The sequence below is a fragment of the Gavia stellata genome, chromosome 1, assembly GCF_030936135.1.
Source record: "Gavia stellata isolate bGavSte3 chromosome 1, bGavSte3.hap2, whole genome shotgun sequence".
Taxonomy (NCBI): domain Eukaryota; kingdom Metazoa; phylum Chordata; class Aves; order Gaviiformes; family Gaviidae; genus Gavia; species Gavia stellata.
The window spans coordinates 12,368,947-12,392,734 of NC_082594.1; the positions used below are offsets into that span (position 1 = coordinate 12,368,947).

The 23,788-nt window shown below is 48.6% G+C and overlaps 1 protein-coding gene across 2 annotated transcripts in view; it reads left to right on the forward strand.

Annotated features, from left to right (window-relative positions):
* The window catches only part of AMOTL1 (angiomotin like 1), a 70,481-nt gene extending 53,789 nt beyond the window's left edge, over positions 1 to 16,692 (forward strand). For both annotated transcript variants that reach the window (XM_059817791.1, XM_059817800.1), the window contains 7 exons: positions 1,073 to 1,218; positions 7,533 to 7,682; positions 9,641 to 9,831; positions 11,149 to 11,274; positions 13,160 to 13,386; positions 14,107 to 14,376; positions 15,665 to 16,692. In XM_059817791.1, coding sequence (XP_059673774.1) covers positions 1,073 to 1,218; positions 7,533 to 7,682; positions 9,641 to 9,831; positions 11,149 to 11,274; positions 13,160 to 13,386; positions 14,107 to 14,376; positions 15,665 to 15,768 — 1,214 coding nt within the window. In that variant the 3' untranslated portion in view covers positions 15,769 to 16,692. The remainder of the gene's footprint in view (positions 1 to 1,072; positions 1,219 to 7,532; positions 7,683 to 9,640; positions 9,832 to 11,148; positions 11,275 to 13,159; positions 13,387 to 14,106; positions 14,377 to 15,664) is intronic.
* Positions 16,693 to 23,788: the final 7,096 nt, after the last annotated feature.

Sequence of the window (23,788 nt, forward strand, 5' to 3'; positions counted from 1 at the left end):
CCTCCAATCATTAATTGTTTGCAGTCCAATGTCAGGGATCCAGTGATCAGCCCATGATGCTCGTGTTCCCTGAAATGGCTTCTCAGCCCTGTCAGGGCAGAGGTGGATGGAGCTGAGCCCTTCCCTAGGTAGCTTGCCAGCAAAGTCAACGGTGGGCCTGCAATTTGTTACCAGAGAAAAAGATGTGAGAAAGCTGACTGAATTTAGCCATTTTTTTTAATGTCATTTAAAATCTTATCTAAAAAAGGGATGAATTTTAAGCACAGAGGTTATGTACATGTTTTAGCCTCATTCCTGATGCATTAAGGCACTTAACAGGAGGGGAGCACCAATTGCTGGACCCTTAGATCATGCAGGACTGGAAAGTCACCCAGGGCCCCCGCAGGGTTGAAATGCCTTCCACAGCCCCGTTTTCTCTGCATGGGCAGAGAAAGCCTGTTCAGATGCCTCCTGTCTTATTCTTCCTTATTGCTTTCCCCTCTTTCCATTTTCAGGCTGTCCAGCCTAGATCTGTGTTTATTATTTGGTTTCTTCACATGTTCTGTGTCTCATGGTCTCCATCCTTGCAAATAAAATGGACTGAGCACAGCACAGCCCACATCCATGGGGCTGAGGTTTCTTGCCCCTTACAGAAGAGCAGCAGCATCCAAGCTGGCAGCTATAAACAGTCCTTGACTTAGGCTGTCCTCAAGCAGGGCCTAGGCGTTGTGTGGGAAAGGACTAGCTGGTGCAAGCCAAAATTTTGCTGGAGAACGTGCCGGTAGTTCAGCAGAATGGACAATTACGAGGCAGCGCTCAGGTCCACAAGCTCTGCTAGTACAGATGCAGCCCAAGCTGCAGGCAGTCTCTGCTGCTGGCACTCGCATAAGGCTAGGCATTGAGGGGCTGGCAGTAGAAACTCCTTGCCCGCTGTGTCTCAGCACTGTGTTGTAATGGCCCCACTCGCTGCTCCTTCACTTAACTTAAGTTTTGCATTTTTAGGGAGGTGGCAGCTTACCTCTGGTGCGTGGCCCAGGGCCTGTGAGCTGTCCTGGAGCAGCTGGAGCAGCTCTTGTTCTTGTCCTTCTTCCAGACAAAGAGCACTTGAAGGAGAAGGAGAAGTTGGAGATGGAGCTGGCAGCTGTGCGCTCTGCCAACGAGGACCAGCGGAGGCACATTGAAATCCTCGACCAGGCCCTAAACAACGCGCAAGCCAAGGTCATCAAACTGGAAGAGGAGGTGAGGCATGGACATCATTTCTCTGCTCTGAGGCTAGCGGTGGCTCGTGGTTAGGGCTTTCTCCATCCAAGTCCTGAATCTCTTCTAGCCATGGTGTGGCAGGTCTTCCTGCTCCCCTTGCACTGGCCCTCTTAGAGAGAAAATGCATACTTACGCAATACTGAGCCAAACAGGCAAGAAAAGGAGTCCACAACCATAGATGTTTTCAGAGCAGAGCCTTCAGCATGTGACCAGGAGCAACACTAAACTCAACTAGCAGGTGGCTGAAGTAATACTAGGACTTAATAGAAATATCAAATAAAAAGCTGACTACTCACTGACTTGGGACTGCGATACAAACATGTGATGTTGGTACATTCCATTTCTCCCCAAAGAATGCCAGGAGGCTTTTGAGATGTTCAGCAGCACAGCAGTGCAGGGCTTGGTAATTTTGCATCTAAACAGTGGTCTTAAAAGAACTGACTGATCTGGCTGGAGGCAGACCCTCCAGGATTTAGAGCTACAAAGAGCTACAGGTTTTATTTGAGAGCTGAAAAAAGCCTATCATACCATGAGACACAAGAGGTGCAAACCCCATAAGAGGTCTTTAAGCAATGCTCCTATAAGCCTGATAGTGAAAATAGGTATTCAGATGGGAAGAAAATTCCCAGGAAGAGAGGGCTCTTCAAACTGACAGACAAGTACAGAACAACATCTAGTAGCTGGAAGCTGGAGTTAAACAGATTCAATAACTAAAAGTGATGTCAGTTCTCCATTATTGGACGTCTCTGAATCTCAATTTATTTTGTTCCTTAAGACCTTCAACCAAAAGGTGTGGATTTAATGGCTAACTGAAAGTCTATGCACTCTGACAGATCCAGCAAGACGGTCAAAAAAGGCCTTTTTGACCCTAGAATCTCTAGCCCTGTGACCAACAAAGAGGGAGGATGTTTTATGGGGAATAAAATAAACATAATCTTTACTATCTGAGTGGGCAGACCATTGGTGAGGGGAAGGATGCTCACCTAGCAGCCTTGGGTAGCGGAACAGGCCTCTGGAACAGGCTGCTGGCATGAGTTTGGGCAGGTCTGTTCCCCTGCGGTGCTGCATTGCCCACCTGCACCCTCCTCAGGGCTGGCCTGGGGGGGAATCCATGGGAGCCTGCTGGGTGCACAGATGCAAGGGGTCTTGTGAGGAACAGGGGAGGTCTTTTCTCAAATACCTGCAAGTAACTTCAGCGCAATTCATTGTCTTGGAACAATGAAGGATGAATTGACTTCAGTGATATCTGAAAGTTTTTTATCAGGGTATCCAGCATGACAGACCCGTTGTTAGGCTAACTAATGGTTACTTAAAAGTCTGGAAGATTTAAGGTACTATATGTAAGTGCTGAAGGCATTGCTGTCTTGTTCCTGACCATTAGACCATTCTGACTTCCTATTTAGGAACATTTTAAAAGCTCCATTGCCTCCAGTGGATACACTCAGCAGCAAGAAGAGGATCACATTAAGTTTAACTGCTCCTTTGTTAGTTAGACTAAAGCCTGCTCACCATCCCAAGGGTATTTGGGGCAGTCCCTCCGGTAGCTGCAGGAGCTAGCCTACCTTTAATGTGTGCATAATTCACTTGACACTCTTTGCCTTAAAGGCAATCAGAGGTTTTCTATTCACATTTCATTACAAAATGGCTGAATAAAGGAACGTTTTTACGTGGCAACACCTGCTCCTGCAGTTGCAGTATCACGCAGGGGATGGGAAGAAATACGTTGAGCTCCTCGCTACGCAGGCTGTCCATGTGGTATTGGCAGGTAACGTTGACTTGCTGAATACACACCGGTGAAGGCAGGAGAAGCAAAAACGCAGATTTCCAGGCAGGTGATATAAGAAGCTACCCTGTGCCTGCTGGGCTGTGGTAAATACGTTTGCAGCCTTAGGGCTCTGTCTCTAAGAGCTTTGCAGCTGCCAGTTCCTCGCCTAGGCATCCAACAGAAGTGTGCCTCTGCTGGGGTTCAGAGCTAGGATCCTGGATTGTGGACTGGTGGAGCTGAGAATAGGGCAAATGTTCCTCTCTAGAGAGCTGCTAACCTCCAGCCTGGGGCATGGTAGATCTCGGGGGTGACAACATATGAGGGTGATCCAACAGTATTTGCCAGAGTTTGTCTGTCAGAGCCCTCAGCCTGAGCAAACCCACGTTGACCTGGTAGTGTTTAACTGCTTTTTTCATTCTAGGGGGTGTTCAAATGAATTTTATCTCAGCTGCCGTGTTTTAATTGTTCAAAGCAGTGTCATGCAGCTTAGGTGAAGTGTGGTTAATCTGTGGCTGCCGGCGTGTGCCCAAGCTCCTGTGCTCCCTTTCCCTTGCTTTGTTTCATCACTAAATCAGAGCACCTTTTCAACAGTCTCCAGTGTTTCTGGAGCTCAATTTGACACATATGCAGCAGATACCGTTGAAGTTTTGAACCTTCATCTTAAACCAGGGATTTTTACTATGATTTGGAATATATTGAAGGAAACACAAAATCACTCCAATGAAAATTACTATTATTATTAACAGAGCTCTACCTCATGCACTGCTTTGTAAATCCACCCAGATTTCTTCTACCACCAGAATGTAATTAAGTTTAAAAGCTTTTTAAATCAAGGCTTGAGAAATAAGCAGTAGCTCCTAAGTTGAATTAACGTAAGATAGCATACTATGTAAATCTACATTATCCTGAGTGCCTGCTATTAGAAGAATTTAATTCAAAAATAGGTAGGTGGTATCATCCCCGCATGTCATTTAGGAGACTGCTGCTGGAACCGTGTGTCTGGTCCATGCTTTGGATAGAAGACTGAATAATTGGAGAGGGTTCAGAAAACAGTTGTAGAATTTATTTGGGGCCCAGAAGCTGTTCTTTGCTGTGAACAATTGAAGTGAAGAGATGGCTGAGCTCCAGTCCATGCACATGAATATGAAGAAGTGATTGCTGTCAGCCAGATTAAACGCTCTTTAACATAAGAAGAAATAATGAGATGCAGTGTTTGGAGGCTGAAGCTGAGCAAATTGGGCTGGAAATAGAGTAATTAACACTGAAGCAACCTACTTAGGGTGATACTGGATTCTCCATCTCTTACAGTGTTTAACTAAAATCTCATATCTATAGAATAGGTATTCTGAGGCTCAAACTGGAGTTACATTCCTAGTGCAGATATTTTTCGAAAACCCACTCGTCTTTACTGAGATTTATTTGCTTGGATCATCCCCTTTTAGCCTTAGCTCTTCTTCATCTTTATTTTCCTAATCCCTGGGACAAGGACAGTGTTCAGGCAAGTTTGCTGATCTTCTGAATATGTGAATTGTTTCATTAAATGCTTCTTGCTCTAGTAGATCACAATTTGGAAACAGAACAAGAAGTAATTTGCTTAAATTGCATAAGAGAAAGCCAGATTAGGCATTAGGGTAAAAGTTTTCTGGCAGTATAGGAAAATAAGCCGTGAAGTAGTTTGCAGGGGGAGGTTGTGGAGTCCCTACCCCTGGAGGGTTTTGTAAACAGATTATACAGACATATGCCAGGTTTTAGGTAGAGTTAATCCTACCTTGCAGTGGGAGGATGGACTGGTACCTCTCCAAGTGCTATCCAGGTTTTTTTCTTTTGAGTCTGTGTGTCTGTGAGGTAGTGGAGCTTAGTATCATGTATTTCTGATTGCCGTCTCCCTCCCTTATGGATGCATACTGCAATGATAAGCCCATTAATTTAAATGACAACATTTTATACTTCACTTTTTAAATGTGTGGTTGAATATTTTGCTTATGAATCTACAGGCAGGATAGAAAAGTCCGATTTGGCTCAAGAACCTTCCTATAAATTTATGAATGTGGGAACTGTGTTGTTGCACATCTCCAACAAAATTGTTTTCTGAGGTGGTAGATGCATGTGCATCACCTCACCCACGCGGGCAGAGGTGCCCTCATGTGCGAGCATGTGAACCCTGGGACTCAGAGGGCTGCTGCAAAGCCAAATTCTGGCTGCTGTGATACGGATGGACTCCCCAGTATCCAGCTATCCAGCAGACATGGGGGAGCAGATGAGGTCTGCTGCCGAGGAGGGACGCCGGGGGAGCCCCCTTCCCCTCTCTGATCCACGCTGGTGTGGGTGGGAGGTGGCCCAAGCACCTTCCTAGTCCAAAATAGCACATTCAGCAAGAAGTCACCACTGTGTCTGTCTTGCCAAGTCGTGAGCTCCCAAGGAATGCAATTTTTGTGCTGCTGCCAGAGACTAGTGGGGATTATAATCTCATTAATTTTCATGGAAAGCCCCAGGAGCCATAAGCATTAGCCTGGATTACAGCAGGGCTAGGGAGGTCACGCTGCCAGTCATCGGCTCTGGCCGGGGAGCCAAGTTTCTGGCTGTGCAGGCCAAGTTTCGCTTTTGCTGTGGACAAGCCCGTATTTCATTTCATCTGTGACATGGATGGATTTAGGGTGGCAGAAGAGGAATTTTAAGAAAAAGTGATTTTATTATCATTGTAATCAGTGGGAGGGGACCTAGGTGAAACCAGCATCACACAAGTTAGTTAAAAAAAAAAACTTCTTTGCAGTGTGGGAGTCCTGGGCTAAGCAGAGGACTCTGGGTGAAGGGGAGCCCCACAGAGTCGGGGGGACCCAGCGCTGGCCAGGAACAAGGCAGCAAACTTCTCACTACTTCCCCTAGATATGTAGACACATACATTTTGTGGCCATAGCTCCTATATCATAACCCACATTGCAGTTAATTTCAATAGTGATTTAAGTACTTAAAAAAGAGGTAGGCACTCAGATATCGCTTTGGCCCTGGTCTTGCCAGCTCATAGCACCGCTCCAGCCTCTCTTATTTATCTAGCTCCCCAGCGTCAGCTGGGGTTAATGCATTTTTCTGCCTGCTGTTTTTGCTTCCAAAAAACTTCAGGTCTCAAACAAGTGTACATATAAATGAGGGAGACTGGAAGTCCTAAAGAGGATCTTAGTGATCGTGGCAGTGACCTCAAGCATCCCCCATTAACCCCCAGGCTGCAGATGGGGTCCGACTGAGGCTGGGCAAAGTCTGTGTGATCCAGCATTCAAGTTGATTCACCCTCCCTTTCTGAGTCAGGGCATTAAGTCAAGAGTGTTTTGGGGTCTTTTGGGGTTCGTTGAGGTCTTTTGGGGTTTACAGCTTCAGTTTGTGTGCACTGTTGCTTTCTCTACTACAAGGCAGATGTCTTTAGAAAGGTAAATTTATTCGTGCTCGTGAAGAGAAAATTCATGACAAAAGGTTGGGGGAGCAGAGAGGAACTGGATTTCCTGAGATTGGGACTGCAGCCCGGGGGGAGAGCAGGCAGACCCTGCTGCCACAGCCCCGTGGGCGAGTTTTTGGGTCAATGTCCATGCTCCCCAGGGACGAGGACAGCTCACAGACACCCAGGTGCACCTGGCCCCCATGAGCATGCCCCTTCTCAGTGCCAGATTTTGGCTGGGGGTCAGGTTTCAGCACAGGCTTTGATGCCCATACCAGTGCCTGGCACAGCTGATGCCCAGCATATCCAGTGTCTGCAGCCTCCTCTCCCCAGGGGCTCTGAAGTATGCCAGCTCCTGCCGTGAGCCCCGATCACGATACCCTGTGGTGCTACTGAGTGCCTAGTGGCATGGTAGGAGACCAGAAGAAGTGGGCATAGCCACTAAGCACCCTGAACATCTGCAGTCCACTCGCAAATTCCTTTTGAGGTATGCTGCTGGAGCAATCTCTGGCTGTAAACCCCTGTATTGCAAAATCCTTATGTCATGTTTGGCCCTTCAGTAATTGCATTATATATGTAAGGAGGGCCCACCTTTGGCTGCCAGCACATCTATACATCCGCATGGCCAAACCTGTGAGCAGGATACAGCAGGTGGAGAGCTTCTGGCTGCTAGCACTCCGCTTGTTCCACCTGCATTGGACAGATATGCAGGGTCAAAAAAAAGAGACTCTGAGTGCAGACAATGTGCCAAGTGTCACCAGTCGATAAAACCCACTGGGATTCCTCTTAGCTGAGGCCAGCCTGTGTGCTTGCCCAAAGAGTATCCACCAACATGACAGCTCTTGCTCAGAAATGACCGGGGGGGTTCATGGATACTGGATCCCCAGTGGGTGGAAGATCTGGGCAGCATTGCCCCAGCGATGCCCGCTGTGCCCTTTCCCTGCCCATCAAAGGGGTACCATCCTTCCCCTGGAGGAACTCTGCAAAGCAAATGGCCAAAGCCATGCTTATGCCCAATGTGCACCTACAAGTGCGCAGGGGTCTCGGTAACCCAGGGTGGCTGTGCGGTGCCCCCCGGCACTGCTGACCCCCTGTCCCCTGCAGCTGCGCAGGAAGCAGGCCTACGTGGAGAAGGTGGAGAAGCTGCAGCAGGCGCTGACACAGCTGCAGGCAGCCTGTGAGAAGAGGGAGCAGATGGAGCGGCGGCTGCGCACACGCCTGGAGCGGGAGCTGGACTCACTGCGGATGCAGCAGGTGAGGGCGGGGCGGTCCGTGTGGGACCCCAACACAGGGCCTTCGGCATTGCTTTTCAAGAAGGATGGTCACTTGCAGCCCTGCCAGGTGCCACATTGCTTTTGGGTTCAGATCGTTGGGCTTTCCACCTAAACCTTTCCTTTGGATGGGGTTGTGGATGCCCCATCATTGGAGGTGTTCAAGGTCGGGTTGGACGGGGATTTGAGCCACCTGATCTAGTGGAAGATGTCCCTGCCTGTGACGGGGGGGTTGGACTTAGATGATCTTTGAAGGTCCCTTCCAACCCAATCCATTCTATGATTCTAAATCCCTTTTTTCAGCGGAGGATGGGGGAGCTCCGCAGTGGGGCTGCTGGATGCAGCTGAGCCCTGCCTGCTGCGGGGCTGGGAGGTCCCGGCTCCCCTGCTCAAGGGCAGGCAGGCCTCTGCCCCTGCGTGTCCCCCACACCTGCCGGGGGAGAATGTCCTTCCAGGTTTCTCTCCAGCAGTCACAGATTGTGCAAGATCAGCTCCACACCGAAGGAGGAGAGGAAAGGTGTAGTACATGTGGGCGTGAGATTTAGCCCACAGATTTTGGCCAATCTTTTATTGAGAAAGCAAGATGGGATGATGTGGGATTAGGTGGGAGCAAGGGCTCAGGCAATATTCATTTTGGACAAAGATGATGTGCTTGGTTCACAATATTTGGAGTGTAAGTGCTGTTTTTTGCAGAAGACTTGCAGCCATTGTTCCTAAGGGTTACTCCATATTGCAGTCTTCTGGAAAGCAGCTTCCAAACGGGTTACCGCACCAAAGGCAAAGGCCACAGCCCTCCCCTGGTATCTCTAGTATCCCATAAGCAGGAGATAAGAGTCTAGAAGGAAGAAATGTGGTTTGGAAAATGGAAACGGTTGCTGCAGCCCTTGCTTTGGTGTGCTGGTACTGTGCCGGGGAGCCGCTTTGCTGGTGGAAGCTCATGGTATAGCACAGATGAGAAGCCGGTGCTCCCAAGACACTATTTCTCTTTTAACACAGTCCTGTGCACTGTGGAGTGTAACAAATCTCTTGCATTTTTTATTGAAAAAAACATTTCCTTCTACTGACTTCATCCAGAGCTTCATGCCTCTCCCCCCAGTGTGGGCTCATTCCACCCAACCTCCCTTGAGCCGAGGGCTGGATCTCCGTCCTCCTCCACTCTCGACCAGCAGTGACAGGAGCTCAGGAAGGCTACCTGGGCCACTTAGGTGCTTTAATTAAGTGCCTGTAACTGGGTGGTATAAATCCTGCCTGGGTAAGTGCTTTCCTCGCAGCGTAGATGCAAAGGGTTACGCACCCATTGCTGCTTGTCAGCATCCCATGGGAGCCATGCCGCAGTGTCTGGGGATCTTCTGCCCCTCTGGTCAATCAGAAAGTTTCCTCCTGCACCGCAGAACCCATCTCCTGAGAGCACACGAGAACTAATGTGCCAGAAGAGACAGGCATAAATCCATGTCCGGGGTATTTTCCCAGCTGCTGTTGTAAATAGATTACATGTAGCTAGGTTACATGTCACTTTTCTTTCTGCTTTTATATATAAACCCTCTAGTAATAACTGCCTGTCCATACCAAGCACTGCCGCTCCATGTGATGAAGTCCCAGCAAGAAGAATGTCTTTTAAAGCTTCATTGCTTCTTTTTCCTACCAGCTTTTTTTCCTACCTTTTCCCTTGGCTTGGGGTATTGCACAAAATCCCTGCACATCCAGGGAGCAGCCAGATCCCTACTTCTGTCAGCATGGTCCGGAGAAGCATGTGCTGGGCTTGCACACATGGTCAACCTGCCTGTCCTTCTGTAACATAAGGGGTTTAGCCCAGGGTTTCTCCTTGCCCCTGTCAAAAGACATGGGGATGTCTTTGTGAGCTCCAGAGAAAATGTGGGGAAAAAAGGGCCAGTAGCTCCCATACTTGGCAGGAGGTGAATATCTCGCTGTTTCCACTGGCAGAGGCAGGGCAGCTACCAGGCAAGCAGCCTCCCAGAGCACAATGCCCCAGCCCTGATGGAGCTGGTGCGGGAGAAGGAAGAGAGGATCCTGGCCTTGGAAGCTGACATGACCAAGTGGGAGCAGAAGTACCTGGAGGAGAGTACGATCAGGCACTTCGCCATGAATGCCGCAGCCACAGCTGCAACGGAGAGGTAAGATGTTGCTGCACGCAGGCAGCTCTGTTCGCAGTGGAAAGCATGGGGGAGTAATAAGGAATGGCTATTTTCTTACGGCTGGATTTTGCTTGCCTTTCCCTGCTGAGTCACGCCACCAGGGTTAATGCATCTCTCCATGGTGTCATGCCAGTGAGATACAATAGTCCGTTAAGACAGGATTTACCCTTCTGAACCATGTCCAAAAGTTTATCAAATCCAGGCACCAGACTCAAGCCATGACCTCCATGGCAAAGTCTTGGGCTGCCAAATTGCACAGCATAGGTAAGGCAACTCCTCCCCACTGCACCAATGGAGAAAGGAGGGACTGTTGGTGTATGGCTGCATCCATCCCACAATCTGCAACGTGGTTGTTTAACCTTGTTTTAAACACCTGTAATGAGGGAAATTTTGTGGCCTAAGTCCCCTGTTTCACTGCTTCATTAAGCTTCAAAATAAAAAGGTTCTCCTGATAGCTAAGCTAAAAACCTCTTTACTGCAAATTACCTCAATTGATTCTTGTCCTTCCCAGGTGTACATGATGAACAACAGCTCACTGTCGACGTTGTAACAGCCTTGTAAATATTGGAAGACAGATATCCCCTGTTGTATCTTCCCTGGCCTGAACTAACTTACTTCCCTCAGCCATTCCTCGCAAGTCCTAGTGTAAACCCATTCCCATTGCATTTGCCTGGACTGTCTCCAGTTTGTCTGTGTCAAAGTGTGGTGCCCAAAAGCCCACAAGGCACTGCAGCGAGGCTTTCCAGCAATGAGGACAGGATAATTAACTTCTCGCTCCAGTTTCTTAGAGGCCAAATCCCCTGAAAACATGCTAAAATGAGATTTCTCTTTGAAATGCAGTTGAGTGCATGACTCAGGATGATCCTTTTCTTTTGCACTCCAGTCTAGGCAGCAATTCCTATGCTATTTTTCACCTTCCAGAGTGTGCAATTTTGTTTTTCAATTGTGATGTAGTCTTGTTGACTTGGGACCATTTCTCTGGTAATGTGAGTCCTTCTGATGTCTGACCCTGTCCTCCAGGATGGTTGTTAGCCCCACGGGGTTTGCCCATGATTTTAGCGTGCTCTCTGTTCCATCAGCCTGGTTATTTAATGATGTTAATGACTAAACCCGAGCCAAGAGTAGACCACAGCAAGGCAACCCAACACCAGATAGCTGTCTGCTTGACAGGCAACCATCAGTAGCTTGCTCTTTGAATGTGGGTTTGGGGTTTTCTTTGCAAGGACCAATCTTACTTGCAAAAGCTGCCCTCACAGTCTCAGGAGCCCGACTCACCGTGTTAAACCGCTTTGCTAGGGACGCCTCGGCCCCGAGCCACTCACGCAATGGCAGCTATGGCGAGAGCGCACTGGAGATGCGGGGCTGGCAGGAGGAGGAGGAGATCTTGCAAGCCAACCGGCGCTGCCAGGACATGGAGTACACGTAAGGGGCCGTCATGCCATACCTGCTCGTCGTGGGGTTTGGGCTGGGTTCAGATAAACCAGGATGCCCTTCTGTTCCTTCATGCATGCCTGGAAAGGATGGGCTTATCTTCACTTTGACTTAGTTTTGCTCTTCAGCATTAAAACAGGGATTAAAGAGTTGCTGTCATTAGATAACTTCCTCCCTACCTTCCCATTAAACCTTCTCTGTGCCAAAAATTACCTTCTTACAAAACAGAGGCTGTTGCACTATTAAAAGTAGGTTGGTATGTGAGGAAGCTGAATGCTTGTTAAATCTCGGTGAAAATCCCCCTCTGGAAACAAGAGTGGTCATAAAAGCTGAAGTTGTAATCCCACTCCTACATAATCAGAAACACGAGGGCTTGCCTTTGCTTCGCTCTTCACCCCTTGCCTGCTTATTGCTCTTTCTAGATACACTGAGTTTCCCACATCCAAGATGCGTGATGGTCACATTGGCATTTAGGAGCAAATGTACAAAATTTAGCACCATGAGCACCACTAAAAAAGATGCGTTTACGAGTAGTAGAAGATGTAAAATAAACTTTTTTGTGCGTAGGCAATCAGCGAGAGTAATGTTCGTTGTTGCAGATGCTTCTCCATTTTCAGCACACAAGTGGACATGTGGCCATGTAGTTCAATGAGCGTTAGACCCGGGCAGTATTTTTAATCCAGACTTTTTCGTGGTGAAAAGTGGCCTTTTGATGAGTAAAAACCCCTTGAGAAAGTTGGTATATTCCTCTAGGTTTTTACTGAAAAACTACTTAAAATCTGTTCTTCAGTGTTGGCTTCCCCACAAAAACACCAATCTGCAGATACTTTTATAAAAAGGCATATTTGTTGCAGTGGAAAATACCAATGATTGTTTTTACTGGGTTTGGTTTTTGTTTTCCACTCACAGATGCAAGTTAATCCTGCTTCCAGTGAAGTAATGGAGTTTTGCCACTGGTTTCATTAAAGATAGATTAGGATCTTGTGTTTTCATTGCAAATTAGACATCTGATTATGAAAACTAACGCCAACATGAAGTTACTAGCTATCTCCCTTGTACGTATAGGTTTTCCAGATGCGGCTTTTAGCTTTCACTGCTTCACAAAATGCAGCTGCATTGGACTATATATTGTACATCACAGTCAAGCTATAGTCATCTGGCTGTCATATTGTACATGTACAATTATTTTTTTTTTTAAATGTGTTTTTGTAGTCTTTCAGTATGATTTGGTGTTAATCATTCCTGGAGAAAAGTCTCAGATAATCCTACTTTTTTGTGATTTGAGAGTCTTCGGGGTCTGTATGAGAGAAGTAGTGAGCTTTGCTCAGCGCTGCACACCTTGCGCTGATCGTTTCTGCAGTGGCGAGGGAGAAGCAAGAGCCCAGCTGTTAGAGAAACCAAAGGGAACCTTTCCACTCCCTTCAGGTCTTTACTCCAGCTGATGACAGACCCAAATCATGGGGTTAACTCAGCCTGCCAAAGGAGGGTTTCTAGATTTGGTCCCGATGTATTACGGGGGTGGAAATTGCCTATGAGTTTGTATTCTGGTGAAGGTAGCAATCTGCAGCCTGGTCAGGATACTGCCCTCATTGCTCCTGCTGGGTTGGTAAAGCCGTGGCAATAGATGGGTTCAGTTAACCTCCCAGAAAAGAGTTCCTGCTTTTGGCTTAATAGCTAGAAACGCTGCCTGTTTCAAAGTGCATGGTTATCCTCAGAGGAACTGGTGGGAGCTGCCTTGTCTGAGTCACTCAAAACTGGAGGGGACAGAGCAGCAGGGCACGTACCCGGGGACCCATCCTTATGCCCCAGGGTGGGGAGAGCTGCCCATATAAACGCTTCTTCCATTCCTGTAAGCAAGGCATTCATATTTTGGCAGAATAAAGAATCTCCATGCAAAAATAATTGAGAAGGATGCCATGATCAAGGTCCTTCAGCAACGGTCACGGAAGGACCCCGGGAAAGCTGACAGTGCCAGCCTGCGACCAGCTCGGTCCGTCCCCTCCATCGCCGCAGCTACAGGCACACATTCGCGCCAGACCTCGCTCACCAGCAGCCAGACAGCTGAGGAGAAGAAGGAAGAGAAGATCTGGAAGGGAAGCATAGGTGAGCTCAGTTTTTGCTTAAGCTTTGGCTCATCCATCACTTCGTCCTAATCCTTCTGCTTGAGCTTAGCAAAAGTGCCCCTGGCCATGGCACACATTGCCCTGACGGCTCATTTCCAGAGCACTTCCCATGGGAAAAACACGTGTCCTTGTGCTGAAGTAAAAAATTAGTCATTTTTTAACCTTGCCTTGTATCTTAATTATATCTTTAATCATATTAAATCGTTCTGCACTGATTATAGAAAGCCATAGTTGGGGTAAAGCCTACCAGAAACAAGCAGATGATGTTTGCAATTTTATGGGAGGAAATAATAAATTTGGGCTAGAAGAAAAAGCCTGATTAAACAAGAGGGTGAGCATCCCTTTGGGTAGGAGTACATGATGTGGTGCGGCAGCTAAATGGGAAAATGAGTGCAGAGCTGTGGTTTGGGGCTGCACGGGACAAGGGGCATGGAGGTGTGTGAGGCTGTACCAGGGGTACTGCTGGAATGGGCATGCAGAAGGGGATGCAAGAAAGGGCAGCTGCTCTCAAAAGGCTGGTTTTGTAGGAAAGTACCATGTGGATGTCAGAAGAGCAACAGGTGGTGTCAAGGGGAAAAGCTAAGCTGACCTAAAGGACTGGAGACATATCCAGACCAGTGCCTTGTAGCTCTGGGGTGGAATGGGTGGGGACAGCACTTACGTTCGAGCCGGGATGTGACTGACCACCACGTGTTTTCAGGGCTGCTCTTGGGGAAGGAGCACCACGACCACCCATCGGGATCCTCGCTGCCTCCTCCACTGCCCTCCTTGTCCTGCATGCCCATCCCAGCACCAGTGGCCTCCCACACGAAGACGGGCAGCAAAGACAGCAGTACCCAGACGGACAAAAGCGCCGAGCTCTTCTGGCCCACGGCCGCCTCCTTCCCCGGCCGTGGACGGCTGGGTACCACTCCATCGCACAGCCCGGCCCCACGACCCCCGGGGACACGAGTGGCCAGTGAGAAACTGGGTGAGCTCTGCCAGATCCCCATGTCAGTGCGAAACGCCAGCACCCCCAGGGCTGCCAGGCAGATGCTCAGAGACACCCCAGTATTGGTGGAGGGGGGTGATGCCTTCACAATTTGTGCGGTGGTGGGGAGGTTTTTTCAGGGAAGCTAAAATCATGGGGAGAGAACTTTCCAAGGTTGCCCGGTCTGACTTTGCAGAGCTTTGTGCTCAGCAGCTTCTGTAAAGCTCCACTTGCCTGCGGCGGGCAGTTTCCAACAAATGCAATTATTCATGCTGCCAAATATAAAATTACAGAGTTTCACACCTTGAAAACGCTCCATACCTGCTCACATACTCAGACCCTTCTCTTTTTTTCAACTTAAACCATGGTTAGTGAAGGCACCATTTTCTCCCTAATTTTTAAAGGAAACCTGGGGGGAAATAGTAAGGAAAAAATTAATTATTTTTGAAAGGTGGAAACTGCTGGTTTGCAGCCCTAGCAAGGGAGACGTTTCTTTTACACACATTATTTTGAAAAAGCCAGTTTCCTACACATTCATCTTGTCTCAAAAGCAAGCCTTCCCTCTAAAAACATGCCGTGTATCATTAATAGGGCTGAATATCACCGGTTCCTTGAAACCCTGGATTACTGTGTTTTGGGTAATCCAGAATGGAATTTGTTTCCAGGTACTCTTAAAACAGCCTTTCAAGCTATTTCTGCTAGTAAGGAATTAGAGTCTTTGTCCCTGAATTTGACTTTTGAGAACTATAGTGATGAACACCTAACAACATCTATCATACATTGTGATAATTGGCCATATACATTCTCTTAGCCCATCCCACTGGCAAAGTAATACATTTTAGATTAAACCACCTACCTGATTATTTGTGTACTGCCTTCGCGATGTTTTAAACTCCTAAATTTTGTACCTGATGCAGAATAGGAGCATACATGTGGAGAGCTACCGTGGATCAGATGACAAGTAGTAACTTGGTAAAGTGATGTCAACCTTTCACAAATGCCCGTTTCTCTCTAAGGCCACAGCTAAAGAGGTACTTTGGTCTGTATCTCTTAAATACCATCTTTATGCCTACTCTTGGGGTCTGTGCCCACCGACACACCTACTGTCATTGTGCAGGGAATTCAGCATGTTCTTGGCCTCCTGATCAAATTTGGCTTTCAGTATCTAGGACATACAGTTAAGATCTGCTCCTCCACCACCACCCAAAAAAAAAGGGTTTATATTTGCTTTGAATAATTTGCTGTTGAATTTGAACTGAAGACCAACTTTCCCTTCTTCTCCTTGCAGAGAACTCAAGCCATGGGAAGCTGCCCGACAGCAAAGGCAGAGTGAGCAGCTTGCTCCACAAGCCTGAGTTTCCAGATACGGACATGATGGAAGTCCTCATCTGAGCAGAAGACAGAATCTCTGGGGTTTTGTGTGCATACAGCCAGGTCCAAGATGGTCCTCGGTGTGCCAACCTTAAAAAGTAACCCTGAGAGTTTGAAGAAAGATAGAGAAAGTTTGTGCCCGAAACAAAGCTTGAGTCTGGTATGTTGAGACTTTGGACCAGGCGAGAAGTCAAGAGCACTGAAGAGGAGCAATGAAATGAACATCTGGGATTTTCTGAGCAGAAAGGGGCATTGAAAACAGAATGTGGCGTGAGAAGGGGATCGTTGAGGGAAAAGGAAACTGCATTTTCTGTTGTAAAGAGAAGGTAGTGAAGTTACAGACTGGGTGCAAACTGCCGCTCTGTTTTCCTGCCTCTCTGCAGCCAGGACAGGGAGTGAAATCCCAGCTCTTTTGAAGCCAGAGGGAGTTTCTGAATAACCCAGGAGAAACATGCATCTTCCTCAGTATCAATTCATTTCTCAAAAGTATTCACTGTGTAATTTCGGTGAATAATTGGTCCGTAGATGTACACGGCAGGTTGTTGTAAGCATTTGTTTGAAGTGGTGTGGTGTGGTTTTCCTGGGCAGGCAGGTCAGGTGCCTCTTTCCTGGCTGGACAAGTGTTGTTCTTGGAGCTGGATTTACAGTGCAAATATTCGTGTCTTGCAACCTCAGAGCTTGCTGAGACTTCTTTTTTTGGTAGGAGCAGTTGTTGGCTGGAATTCCCCTGGAGGATGAAAGTAGAGGGGGGGAGGAGGACCCTGCTGAAGCAATCCCTTTTGGAAGGATGGGAAGGTTTCAGGAGGAAAAGTCAGGGAGGACCCTGGCAGCTCACCAAAGGGTTGTGCAGTGCAGAAGCTCATTCAGAGGGGCGTTGTGTGGGTGTGTTTCCAGTGGAGTTAAGCTAGGCTTGCATGTGAGATCGGAAGATGCCTCTAACTGTGCATTGGTGGTAGTGGAAGAAATCAGTGTGTTTGTGTTAAGAACAGGATTTCTCCGCATTTTCAATGCCTACAGGCAAATCCTACCTTCCTTGTGCATAGAAACCTGCCGTTAAAGCTGACATGGGGCTGGGTGTTAGGGGGTGTAGGATCAGGCTAACTAACTGCAAAGGAAAGCATGAGCATAATTTGTTTTCTGTGGTGAGCTGTAGTTTCTTTTCACCTTGTTTTACCCAGGATGGAACATTTCTCATTTTCAGCTTAGTCTCTGATTTCTGTGAGAGGTGGGGACTGTCTTTGTAAGACAGCCAACTCATCAGCAGCATTAATCATGGCATACCATTTGCTTCATGCATTGCACATGCTGATCGGGAAATTTTCCTTTTGGAGGTATTTTTGTATTGGTGTTGCAGTTCCTGAACCTTGTGGTGGACCGTAATGACATTAGGAAGAACTTGGCTTTGGGAAAAAGGGTGATGGGGTTTTATGTGAAGCTGCCTAGAGTGGAAAATTGATGGGTGCTGGAAGTAATCGTGTGCTCAGGGCTGGCTCGAGGTCACCCCTTCCTGTAGGTATCGGATCAGAGCCCTTGATTGTGAAAACATCAGGCACTTTAAACTCTGCTTTTGCTGAAAACTGAAGTCCTTGCAACCTCAATGCCCGCAGGGGCCAGAGCCCTGCACTCAGTACTGCCTGGCTGATACCTTTTTTTTAAAAACAAAATTGGTATGTTAAATCTATGCACTTATTTTTGTGTGTACATAGAATTAGACATACGTCGGTGTTGCCCTCTTTCTGATTTTTGCACTTGTTAAACAAAGTAGTGGTAGGTAGGTTGTGCGGGCAAGCGAGCTGTGTGTTTCGAGTATTAGCAGCTTTGTATTGTGAAACCAAATGTGTAAAACCGTTGGTAGGTGTTACGCGGCTTAATATATGCCTTGTAAAATATTTTTTTTCTCTGAAGTTAATTTAAAGGTTGAAAGTGTTTGCATAAAAGCCGGGGCCCGCACATGGCAGCAGGGCTGACCCACCTCTGTGGCCCTTCCTTGAGTCTCTGTGGTGGGAGTGGGCCAGGAGGAAAACAAAGCAAGGGAATACAAGTAAAACAGTGGTGAATATTTCATTTCATCATTTTTCTCCAAGAAATAAGGATGCCCAGGTGCTTGGAAGTCCCTAAGCATTTTATTACCGGCTGTATTATTTCTTTTGATGAAACTATTTAATTTGTGTACAGGCAGACAGCTAGGCGTCCAGCAGAAACAGCATGCGTGATGTGGCTTTCAGTTATGTTTGGTAGTGGTGCAGCTCAGCTTCGCCAAGTCAGCTAGAGTACAGCACTCCTCCTCCGCCTCGTGGAGACCACAGTCCCTCCAGTTTCTGCTATCCAAGGGTGTGTTTACAACCGATGCTGCCCCAGAGTCATGGTCACATATAGGAAACCGTTTGTTAGAGACTACGGTGCGGGCAACTCTCGTTTGCTTTTGCAGTCCCAGCTCAAATAAACGCAAAGGTTCATTCTCCTCAATTATTTTGAACTCAAGAGATGATAGTTTTCCTGGAGGGAAGGTCTGGAGGATCGGTGGGTCTCTCCCCAGCCTGAGCACTAGCAGGACTTGCGTGGAGCACTACTGCCATAAATCAGCCCCTCTCAGCAGAGCGGTGTGACTCCATTTGTGCTGGTTTTCCCAGCTCTTTGAACTGTTTTGTGTTTTGGGTAACTGTGCTGTAGCCATTCCAGGTGACGTTGGTAACTAGTTGTAAAATACTGTCATTTTTTATTGTCGTTGGTTGTATAGAGAAGTTGGTGTACAGTGTTGTACAGCTGGAGGGTTATTTGTACATAGGGGGGAAAATGAAGAACGTTATGTGTCACCCACAGCAAATATTGATATTGTTGGTCAGCCAAAGATTTCTTATTCTTTGCTGTTTAAACTTGTGCCTTAACATTGTATATAATAAACGTATAAACATGTTTCTTTTCTCACTTTTCCAGTGTGAATATATTCAGTCCCCACGAAGAAGGAACTTTTTAAACAATTCTTTAAGCTTTGCACACAATGTGCAGTGATACCTCGGGGACTTTAAGGGTGCGTCTCCTCTGTTTTTCATAGCTGTTAATGGAAGGCCCCACAGCAGGTGCCATCAGTAGGTGTATGTGGGCATGAAATCAGTGGGTCTGCAAAGCAGAGGATCAAACTGAGAGCTTTGCCAAGCAAGAAGAGCAGGATTTTAGCGAGATCATCTTCACCTGAAGGAAATGAGGGTAGAAACTTAAGGAGACACTTCGGCAAAGATCTGAAGATCCCTTAGCCCTACATTCCCGCTAGGCATAGCACTCTCATTGATTTTTTTTTGTTCTTGAGAGTCTGGAGCTTCTTTATTTGACAGGTGTTGGATCAGTGTGAGTGAGATACCTAAATACCTTGTAGATCTAGATATTCTTGAATTACTATAACGTCCTCAGTAAGAAATAAAGATCAGATCCCGTTTCAAGCTGTTGTGCGGGCCAGGGGAGTGCTCCGGCCAGGTGGAAATATTGCTCAGATGTTTGCTTATGCAACTGAAATAAACAGGGGGAGGGGAGCAAAAGTTACCCAAGTGTCTGGCTGTGAGCAAGGCAGGTTTGCTCAGCAGGCTGTCACATGCTCTTGAACGTGTCTGTTAGAAAATTCCTGAATCAGGTCCCAGGGAGCTGCAGGCATGAAAGGCATGAGAGCCACTAAGGGCATCTCTCCCCTATGGGGTCTCCTCTGCCCTGTCCCAACCTCCTCTCCCCAAATCCTTGCACACATTAAAAAACCAACCTGCCCTGGGCAGGAGTGTGTCAGCAAAGACCCAGGGGTTTTGCAGAAACTCCAGCAGCGGTTTGCTTCACCCACATCCCAGCACCTTGTGTTCCCCCTGCGAGCACAGGTCAGCCTGACCCATCTGATTACTCCATCTTCAAGATGTGGCAGCTGGAAGTACTTTTAGTGCCCTGGCGCTTTACCACCAAGAAAAAGAATCTGGTGATCGCTGAGATTGTGGCTTTTCAGCTGTCTTCAAGTCAAGATTTGACAGTAAGATTTGAGGCTTAGCTTGGTTTTTCAAGGCCATGGGAGAAAAGAAATCAACAGAGGCAAAATCAATATTGGGGTGGGGAAAGCCTCGTGGCCAGCTGTTTTCAGGTACAACAAGGCGGGGGTTTATCCCTTTTTTGGGTTGTGCCTTCACCATGTATGCTCCAGCCAAAAAACAAGAACATCAGTGCAACACTGTCTCCCAGTTAAGTACATTTTGCATATTAACCTTGGGGGCAAAAAAAAACACAAAGAAGCAAACTTTAGAGCCAATTTGTTTAAAGGTTAAAATCCCTGATTACTGTATGTTCCCAAAAGTAAGTACTGGACAGTGGTCTCCTTACTTACCGCATACAGGGAGAGAGCTCAGAAGAGCTAAAAATATTAACAAAATTGCTATTTAGAGGCAATCGAAAATCATGAGTCAAGTCCCACCCCAAATGATGAGACCTTTTCAGGATACACTTGGATTCAGTGCCCTATACAGCTGCGAGGTCTCTTCTGCTCCGGTTTGTTACCATATCCAGGGCTTTCTCTTCCCTACGCTGTAGGAACAAACATACAAACAGCAGTGAGGTGCCTTCTTGGGGAAAAGCCGTGACTTCTCGCATTGTTAAATACCTCTCAGAGCTGGACTTAAGGCACACTGCAATGAAACATGCGCAAAGTGCAGACATCCCTCGCTGGCGGGAAGGATGCAGCCAGGTGTCCGCTTGCCTTTGGGATCCCCAGTCGGGTCTGGATGCAACCTGACAAAACGGGCTGTGTCTGAGCATCCCGCTGTGTTCCTGGACCACCCTTAGGCAGGTTTTTGCCAGGTACCCTGCGGTGGGTGAGCTGCTCACCCAGGAAGTGGACAGTGCAGGGGCGGGAGAGCCCCGGACAGTTGGTGGTACCCAGTGGAGTCTGTGCTGGGCTGCCCTTCCCAGCCGTCAGCCCGCAATGGTGGCTCGAGAGAGACCGACTGCATGTGGACCCCAAACCCCATCCTCTAACAGGTATGTAGCTCTTATTACAGAGATCATGGAAATTTGGGAAGCACTCCTCCTCACCCCCACGGTGCAAGATTGCTGTTCAAATGGCAGCCTGGGGGGAAAAGCAAAGCACAGGGACGTGCCTGAGGTCAATGCTGAGCTGCATCCCGTGCGGGCACTGCACCGGTGTGCTGGGCATGGACCCCACCTTGAATCCCAGTACCAAAACTGGTGGGCTCAGTGGTCCCACAAGCCTGAAGGTAATAACCCCCCTCTCCGCAGACCAAAGCAAATGGGGAAAACGGCATAACGTGCAGAAGGGTGATACCCGCCTGAAAGCCGGCTAAAACACAAGCAGCTGTCATCGTCCCTGCCGTGATTAATGTTCATCCAGACCTTAAGCCACGGCTTCGCAGCCTTGTAAAACCAACCGAGAGCGCCTGACATTCCTGAGCTATAAAAGGCCCAGGAATTCATTGACTCGAGGTATGAAAGACCACAAGCTATTTTCTTTCATACCGACCACTTCAGCTTTAGATGAATAAAATATCAGCACACATATTTTCCGGAGTAACCCTGCGTGGCCCCGCTGCAGCCTGGACCTTGGTCCTTTGCCAGTGCCCTCCGCTTTGACACAAAGCAGGGCAGCGATGAGAGATGACACCCAGGTCCACATCAGCCTCCCATCTTGCGGGGGGGCTGAGGACCCACGGCAAAGCTCAGTGCTGGACGGGACCTTGTGTTTTCCCACGTACCGCTGGGAGAGGCAGTGACAGAGCTAACAGCAAGCTGAAAGCTGGGGGACGGCAGTGCCACCACCCCTCCCTGGAGGTCATACCCATGGTTGGCCATCGTGGTGGCTTTCCTGGCTGCTCGGTGGCCTCTTTGACTCCCTGTTCACAGGCCCCCCAGTACCCTCATGCCCTGGGAGTGACTCGGGCCCCTGCAGAAGCGAGGTGGGCAGCCAGTGACCCTCCAGGCATGCGAAGCTTCCCAGGGAACAGCTGGGCTTGGGGCGAGGACAGGGGACTGTGGCGGCAGCCAACATCCCCCCAGCAGTCCCTGGCTTGGGACTTGATCAACCCAGGCAGGGGAAATCCCTCTGGGAAGAAGTGCCGGGAGGGAGAAGGGTGACACAGGGTGTGAGGAGGTGGAGGTCCCTTCCCTTGGCACATTTATTCAGAGTACTTTTAAGGAGACCCTTTCTGGTAGGCTCACTCTTATAATCGCATTGCGATTTGGTGTGCAGAAACAATTGCTGCTCAGGGGATGAATTCCATCTGAATTCATAGCAGACTAAGCACCAGATCCAGTGGTCTTCTGCTCTTATTGGAGGACTGGTGGCCACCATGTCTTTGCTCTGATGCTGGCTATGCCCCAAGCCCAGCAAAGAAGTGGTGGGACCTGGTGACTCCATGGGGAACATGGAGCACCCGAACTGGCTGCCCTGGGAACGTCAAAGGAGCAGGATCAGCCCATCATCCAGGTGCAGACCCCGGCCACAGGAAGCCTCTTCCCTCCTTGCTGCTGGTCGAAGCGGAACGCAGGGATGGGGAACCCCCAGGGCCTGTGGGTCCGGCCACCTCTCACAGGGGCTGGAGAAGGGCGTGCGGACAGGACATGCCCCCCCACACCTGCAGGGAGCCCGTGTTGTGGGGGTTTGGGCCCCGTCGAGTTTGGGGCTGAAGCAGGTTAGAGAGCCGAAGGCACTGCCTGCGCAAACCCAGGTCCGGGGTGGGCATGATGCCAGGGAGAGCAGTAACCTGTCTGCCCCCTCGGTGGGGAGGGGGGTGAGCAGAGGGGGTTGTGGTGGGCTGTCCCCATCCATGCCCTGCTCCTCTGCAGGGACACATCATCATCCATGCCCTGCTCCTCCACAGGGACACATCATCATCCATGCCCTGCTCCTCTGCAGAGACACATCCCCGCTCATGCCCAGTTTCCCTCCAGGGACACATTCCCCCTCCATGCCCAGTTCCTCTGCAGGACATGTCCTTGTCCCCAACCCTCCTCACTCGCGCTGTCGCTGCGGGCTGGCAGGCTCATCCTCACAGCACTCATCCCACCCTGCCTCTCTGCTCCATCCCTCTCAACCTGCTGCCTCCCACGTCTTTTTCTGACTCAACCCTGCCAGAAACAGGCAGGAAAGCCCAGGCGTTCTGGTCCTCATGTGCCACCACTTCCCCACATTTCCCTGCTTAGTTTTAAGACTGAAGAGCTGGGAGGAAGGGGCTGCCTGCATTTAGGTGTTTGTACAGTGCCTTGCACAGTGGGGCCATGTGTGGTGGCCCAAAAGCACTGTCTCAAGCTGTAAATAATAGTATTTGATTACTATTATTATTATCAATAATATTAATAATAAAAGTAATAGTAATATTCTCATTATCTGCGCACCAGCTCAGTGCACCTCTGCTTTTAAAATGGAATCATTGTACGTTCCCTGAGCGTAAACCTGGTGCAGAAGAGCCCTTTCACTGAGATGTTAAATAATGCCTTTCCCCCACCGCAGGGCTTTTTTTAGATGGATGAGCCTTCATTTTCAGACGCCATGAGCTCCTTATCGTGTTACCCAGATGGCTGTGTGTGCGCTGGCTCTTCTTCTGCCCACGGGGCTCTGCAGCCTCACCCGACTCTGGCTGGGGCTGCACCACCAGCCTCCCTTGTCCCTGTCCCCATCCACCACCAACAGGTCCCCAGTGCTGGTCCAGTGGCCACGTGCCAACTGCTGGGCAAAGCCAGCCGGCAGCAAGGGGTCTGCCCGTGTGCTGGAGCGGCACGGGAGCCGCTCGCCTCTGCTGCCCCGTCTTGCCGGTTCTTATCTGGCACGCACTTGAACTGGGAAGGCTCTGGGATGGGGCTCATGGTCATTTTGTGTTTGTGCAGCACACAGCATGGTCAGCTTTTGGTGGAAAGGTGTCTCCAGCCTGTAATGGTGGCGATGATGTAATAGTAATAGTAATAGCAATATGGTAATGGTAATAGTAGTAATAGCAATAGTAAAGGAAGAGATAGAGGAAGAGGAATAAGAATAAAAAAGAATACGTAAAAAAGACTAAGAATAGGAATT